The sequence below is a fragment of the Engraulis encrasicolus genome, chromosome 15, assembly GCF_034702125.1.
Source record: "Engraulis encrasicolus isolate BLACKSEA-1 chromosome 15, IST_EnEncr_1.0, whole genome shotgun sequence".
NCBI lineage: Eukaryota > Metazoa > Chordata > Actinopteri > Clupeiformes > Engraulidae > Engraulis > Engraulis encrasicolus.
The window spans coordinates 27,433,881-27,441,380 of NC_085871.1; the positions used below are offsets into that span (position 1 = coordinate 27,433,881).

The 7,500-nt window shown below is 41.7% G+C and overlaps 1 protein-coding gene across 2 annotated transcripts in view; it reads left to right on the forward strand.

Annotated features, from left to right (window-relative positions):
* The window catches only part of sfmbt2 (Scm like with four mbt domains 2), a 104,819-nt gene that overhangs the window by 71,275 nt on the left and 26,044 nt on the right, over positions 1-7,500 (forward strand). For both annotated transcript variants that reach the window (XM_063217307.1, XM_063217308.1), the window contains one exon: positions 4,722-4,819. In XM_063217307.1, the coding sequence (XP_063073377.1) occupies positions 4,722-4,819 (98 nt within the window). The remainder of the gene's footprint in view (positions 1-4,721; positions 4,820-7,500) is intronic.

Below are 7,500 nucleotides of genomic sequence, written 5' to 3' on the forward strand. Positions count from 1 at the left end.
TCAGCTTTTTAAAAAAAAAATTTTTTAAAGAATGATGAAATATATATATTTTTTAAAGAAATAGATTAAATTAAAGAACATGAAGTGGATTTAAGGTAAGGTTTTGGTTATCTAGTAGTGCACCTGTTGTGCAGGGCAGTCATGGGTAAACGGTTAGAGCGTCAGACTTGGTTTGCCGGTTTGATTCCTGACCCGCCAGGTTGGTGGGTGTAGTAATTTACCAGCCGTCTCCCCAATCCTCCTCCATGACTGAGGTACCCTGAGCATGGTACCATCCTGCAGCACTGCTCCCTTGGGGCACCATTTGGGACTACCCCCCTTATAGGAGTGAGGCATGAATGCAATTTCATTGTCTGCAGTGAGCACTGAACGCTGTGTCATAAACACACTGGGAGTTTCCAGGTGGGCTTTCTATAGTGCTTTTAGGCTTTTGCCTGAAGTGAACAGTATATGTAAATGCCGTCATTCATCAGATATTTTGTGGTGGAGAGAGACACTCCCATGCATGATTTATCTCTGCTTTAGCTTGTATTACCAGTTATGCCACTGCTGAAAGCCACACATTCATACTGAGCTGATTTTCTTAACCATAAGGATCTAACGATCACTGATCAAAAGCTTCATTTTAAGCTGGAAAAGAAATGTTTGAAAAAAAAACATAGTAGACTATACAATTAAAATATTGTATGGGTTAAGATGTCCAGTTGCTAATAGAAGACCATAATTTTCATCAACATCATAGTCCAACACATTTTTTATCTTGAAATTGTGTCCTACCCCCAAAAGCTTCATTAACAAAAACATCTACAATGCAAAATGCTCAAACATGAATTATGCAAATACCATGACATCAACCACATAGCCATGGTACTGTAGTTATGGTCATGACTTAAAAAAGAGTATGTAAATCTATTCTGACAGTTCTGTCAGACTAGAACATCAGATGAATTGGTTTCTGTATTTTGTATGTATTTCCAACTTCTATGTTAACTCCAACTCCTCAGGAGATGTTACTGCAAGGCAGCAGAGGGTTTCTTAACCCATTGACGCCTAAAGCCAGGCTCAAACTACACGACTAGCGATTGTGTGTCCAATTTTGGCGTCGGGGTGCACCGCACACTAGAAGAGAATCGCAACTGTCAATCTTGTCGCTGCTCGCAGCCACCGAGACAATGCCCGACGTTCTATTTCCAGTCGCAAATATCAAACACTGTTTGATTTCTACGATTTGCGATCGGTGACTCTTTGAGCTGCCAAAGTTCTATATTAGAACGTCGCTCACGACGAGGAAATCTTTCCCGACAATCGCTTGCAATGGTCCTGGGGGGTAACGTTCCAGCGATTGTCGTAAGGGGGGTTTTCAGCCGAGAATCGGCGCGATAGTCGTGTAGTTTGAGCCAGGCTTAAGGCACCTGCGAAAAAAGGGTGTGTCTGAGCCCTTTTTTGGAAAAGCTGCCCTAAGCCTATAAAAACCTAAATATCTCAGCTTCTGAAGCACATCAAAATATGCACTAAGTTGCATTTAAACGCTAAGACCCTCGTCTTTCATTAGAATGTGTTCATTCATCTCGAAAAAACAGAGATTTTTAGTAAAGTTGTCTCAAATCTCATGAGCCTGAATGTTGTGTAATGCAGCTCCAGGCGCCAGGGCCAATGTTGCGCAACACAACATCAGGCATCAATGGGTTAAGCAGAGAGCAGAGAGTTTTCCTTCTCAGCATGTCGAGAATCAAGAGCTTTTATTTGTCATTGACAAACGGATTTGACAACGAAATTGCGTTTAAGAATACACTGTACACAAGTATTCTCTGTCCGCTGCCCAACCGGGGGGGCGCTCGTTTTTAACACACCTCCACCACCTATAAGCTCAGTATAGTACACATTAGTGTAGGAATGAGGAGATAAAAAAGGATTCTATGGCTCCGCATTGTAAAATTTACAACATCAAGACACAGTACCAAAAAAACATTATATTTATCATATTTAGCATAAGCATTGAAGACAAGACGTCGCATGAACCAGTGGGGAGGGGGTTGGGGATTGGGGGTTGTGGTAGAGGGTTACACGGTCCCTGTGCAGTTGAGGCCTGACCTGACCCTACAGGTCCATACAGTAAAGGAAGCCTACAGGGGCCAGTTGTCCCACGCCCAGGGAGAGGGGGAGCCCAGAATTGGGTTCCCTTTAAATTATATGTATTGGGTGGGGGCCCTTGCATGTCGTGTAGACTAGAGTAGAGTATCATTTATTAGCCTACATTACATTACATTACATTGCATTTGGCAGACGCTTTATAACCAAAGCGACTTTCAAAAGAGGATATGCATCATTTCTGTATTCATAAATAGGGTTTACATTGATATGCTAACAATAAGCCATGCATAGTCAGCCAGTCTGGCCTGGCCTTAAGGGGACTCGAAATGACTAAGCAAAGTGAGGTTTCGTTGTGTCTTGTAGACTAGTGATTGAAATACTGCAGTCTAGTTATGACTAACTTGCTCCATAAAGAGGACCTGTAGCTGTTGCAGCGGTGGCCTACTTGGTGTACGCCGTACCTCCTGTGGAACGCTGTTATAGTCATTGAAAAGTCAACTACTATAGTACTACACTTCTATGACATAACATAGGGCCTTTAGCAATGCACTACGACTTGGTCATTGCCATTCTGGTAACAGCAAAGTTATAACAGTGTGTCTTAACGGGTTAATAAATACACACAGTACAGTAAAACTGGACCTTCAACTGCAGTGTTTTTAATGCAACACGATTAATCTGATTTGCAGTATTTGTGCACACATATGCAACACGGCTGTATTGAGCACATGTGATCATGAAAACAATGAATATAAATGCAAAATTGAATAGTAGATATAGGTGATAAAATGTTGAGGGTTTTAGTATTGATAGGATGTTTTTGTTTTTGTGACAGGAGACATTTTCTCCTTTGCTGTCTAACAAATAGTTAAATAGCAAGCACACAAGCACAACTGGTTTTGTTTTGTTTTGTCCTTTGTGTTTGAATGGTCCCAGAGAGAGAGCTGTGAGAATGTACCCTAAGCTGTACTACAGAGGCCTACTACTCACATCCTGTTGCTTGGTTTAGATCTGACAAGAACTGTGTGTGTGTGTGTGTGTGTGTGTGTGTGTGTGTGTGTGTGTGTGTGTGTGTGTGTGTGTGTGTGTGTGTGTGTGTGTGTGTGTGTGTGTGTGTGTGTGTGTGTGTGTGTGTGTGTGTGTGTGTGTGTGTGTGTGTGCGCGCGCGCACGCGCGCGTGTGTGTGTGTGTTTACTTGTGCGTGCATGCTTGTGTGCGTGTGTGAAAATCTCGCCGTTGATATCATTCTCACACATCACCAGACGTGTGATGTTGTTTTATTTTATTATCTTATATAACCACAGTGAGTATCTGTTTTTATATTGTTTTACCTGCCAAAATCTTGCACATTTCCCCATTGAAAGATAAACAAAAAGCTCATCTTAAATCAGATTTCTCAGTCACGCTTTGTGGGCTAACGGCCATAATCCGCTTCTAATTTGTTCTCTGTTAAGTACTGAAACTGATAAACTACACTGATTTTTTTTTTGATGCACATTTTCAAGTTAACAAAGAAACATGTAAACAAAGACTTCCGATTAGGAAACCCAGGTTGCAATTGCAAATACCTCGCCTCTGTTGTGATTCAATTCCAACTCGTACTATATCAACCCCTATAGCTTTTCTCAAGGTTCGAGCATTTTTAAGTTAACAGACTCAGATATTTCTATGAGTGACAATATTGCAGTTGGCCTTGGCAAGACGTGTTACATTGAGAAATCCCTTGACCTGATTGACTGACTAACAGACAGTCTGGTAAAAAGAGACTGTCAAATTTGTCCCTTATCATGACTTGTAGTAACAACACACACAATGTTTTTTGTATTTTTACATTTTTTAAAACAGCATATTGAAATTATTATCGTGTCAACTTGCTAAAATAGCAACCTTTGTCATTTTCTGGGGAGGTTGATTTTCCCATACATTCTAGATGCGATCTCTTGACATACGGAAGGTCAGGATGTCAACGCCTGATCTACACTGCTGAGGTTTTAGGCAATTCTACCATTGGTGTAAAAAATGACTGTTGTGATTCCTTTAGTAAGATGATGATGGCTATTTTATAGAACAATATGGTTTGTAGTTTGGTACAGTTATTAGTGTGTTTTATCAGTGCCTGTGATCTCTTGACGATCAATGCTGTCAGAATGCCATGTTAGGGAGTAGTGCTGCCACCTCTGGCCAATTAAATAGCAAAATCGAACATCCAAGAGAGCTTCAATTGCAATTGTAATTGAAAACCCAAGTGAACAATTGTGTAATTACATTAAATCTTATCAGCTATGTCCAGTGCTAAAAGAATTGCAGTCATCCCAACAATTCATGTTCAACCTCCTAAAGGAGCGTACACCTTACATCACATGGATCACGGAAAAGTACCCTCATGATCATCTCTACCTCATCACTCCTCTCTGACAGTATGTTGTTGGAGTTGTGGTACAGATTGGGACAGACTGTGTTTCTTGAAAGGAGTCATATCCCCAGTATTTGTGATTGATGGCTGATATCCTGTTTAAAAAAAAAAACAATTGTGTTTGAAATAAACACTATCTTCTTTTGCGTCTCTTTATGCGTGTGTGCATGCATGCGTGTGTGCGTGTGTGTGTCTGTGTGCGTGTGTGTGTGTGTAGAAGTCAGCAATACAAAAACGGCGGAGCAGTGGCAGGAGATCCTGGAAGGTGTGAAGGCGGAGTCACAAAACAAACCCCTCCCCCTGGAGGTCTTCAAGGTGAGTGGGTGCATTCCAATACGTGTCCCAGAGACATAACACACACTTCCATTGAACGTCCATTGAAATGAACGGGTGCGATTCGTAACGGCAATATGGCGTGTGCTTGCACACACCTTCCACCTTTTCGGCAAAAACCAGTCAATTGCCTACTGAGCTGCGCTGTCAGTGATCCAATCATCTCGCAAGTAAATGCTGCCCATGCACAGCTGAAAAATATAGAGAACAAGTCCGACAGGTGGACAAAGATGCGTCCATCTATGCACTGCCACCCTGTGGACACAGGAGGGAATTACAATTTACAGAATACATTTCAGACAGACCGACCGACAGACAGACAGATCGACGGACGGACATACCCTCTTATAGAGATGCTAGGACGCATCTAAAAATAGCTGCCATGAAAAACGTCACCAAGATGGCCGCCAACTGATGCGTGGGTAACACTTTAGAATAACTACCTATGAACAGAGTTATAAGCACTTTATAAATAATTAACCAATTATGAACAAAATTTACAAATGTTTATAAATGGGCAATAAATACTATGTTAACACAGCAGACACAGCACAGTCTCATTGATCCGGGAAGTTTCTCCTTCCAAAGACTCAGTAGAAGTTGATTCCCACTCCACTGTGCAGTCGTAGTTTACTCATTTACAAACATTTAAATGCTTTTTAATTATTAATAAATGTTTAAGTGTTTATGAAGCTTTTTTGGGTAGTTATTCTAAAGTCTTACTGGTGTGTGCAAGTGAAGCTATTTCCTCCCGTCATTCTAATGTGACCCGCGGCCTCATAATACAACACTTGACGTCATGTTGATGATGATGATCATTGATTCAATACCTTGCTAAAAGCGCAGTGCAAAGGACTTTCTCTCATTTGCAATTGAGACACTCACTATTTCCCAATGTCAAGTGTATGAGCCTTGAAATGTGTCAGCCTAATTAGTCATGCCCATTGATTAACCCCTTAACATTCCTGGCGATTTGCCTGAAAAACGCCTGAAAAGGCGTACCCAAATTGAAATTGTAACTGTACCTCAGCCCTTTGTGCTATGGACAAAATAAGACCACTTTTGTAAAGCAGACATTCTCTAGTTTCTTTACATATAGTCAGATCCACTGTAAATTCTTCTGGTGAAATCTGTAGATTAAGTAATTATTGTAACTTTTGATCATTTTTGACCCTCGCCTAGAATAAATAAAATGTACATCTATGAAACATACCCTTTACTGTGAGGTAAGGGGTTACAGACAGAATGAAACAAAGGCAACAAGTCCTAAGAACTTACATTTCAAATTTCATAACAAAATCTCAAAAGGTGGGCTCTCTACACCATTTTATATGTGGGTATGCCTAGGCGTTTTTGCAAGGTACCATTTGGAGTCTCCAAATGGACACTTTTGGAGACGTACAGGTATGTTGATGGAAAACATGCCATTACTTGTAAATGCAACATCACAGATACAAAAATTACATATCTTTGGAAAGGTTACACTTTAGAGGATTAGATTGTTCTGTTAGAATACTCTCAAAACCCTGATTTTCTGAAAATCCTGACTAAAAAGGCAAAGGAGGGGGAAAATACATTCAATATCGATTTTTGTACTCTAGATATCTACACATTTCTGTCATTATTGTAAGTGAGTTTTATATGCATATAGTCCACAACAGGCTGACAGAAGTGTGTGTGTGTGTGTGTGTGTGTGGGGGGGGGGTGGGGGGGGGTGGGTGGGTCGGGGCGCAGATCGGGGGGGTGGGGTGGGGTGGGTTGCAAATCTGTGTATTTACTCTCAACTCTGATTACGCACTGCCAACGCACGCAACGCGTGCAAGCACGCGCGCACACACACACACACACACACACACACACACACACACACACACACACACACACACACACACACACACACACACACACACACACACACACACACACACACACACACACACACCACTTCTCTATGCACCTTCCCACACATAGTTTTTCCTTCTGTTACTCACTGTGGGATAGAAATCCTCCTGTCCTCCTCATCCTCATCCTCCTCTCCTCTCCTCTTCGCATCTCCTCTCCTCTCCTCTCCTCTCCTCTGAAGGAGCACAAAACAGTCACTAGAGGCACAGTCCCAAGTTTGAAAACAACAGTTATGAGTGACCTGAATGTATACCTTGGCAAAAAAGGGGGGAAATACATACAATCTCAATGTTTGTACTTTAGATATACACATTTCTGTCATTATTGTAAGTGACTTTTATATGCATACAGTCAATGACAAGCTGACAGGTGTGTGTGTGTGTGTGTGTGTGTGTGTGTGTGTGTGTGTGTGTGTGTGTGTGTGTGTGTGTGTGTGTGTGTGTGTGTGTGTGTGTGTGTGTGTGTGTGTGTGTGTGTGTGTGAAGGGGGTAATCTGAATCGAGAGTAAATACAGATCTCCTCTGTCTGTCTCTCTCTCTTTCTCACACACACACACACACACACACACACACACACACACACACACACACACACACACACACACACACACACACACACACACACACACACACACACACACACACACACACACACACACACACACACACTGTCTATGCACCTTTCTACACATTGAAATTAGTCCTTGTTGCTCACTATGGAATAGAAATCCTCCTCTCATCCTCCTCCTCCGCCTCCTCCTC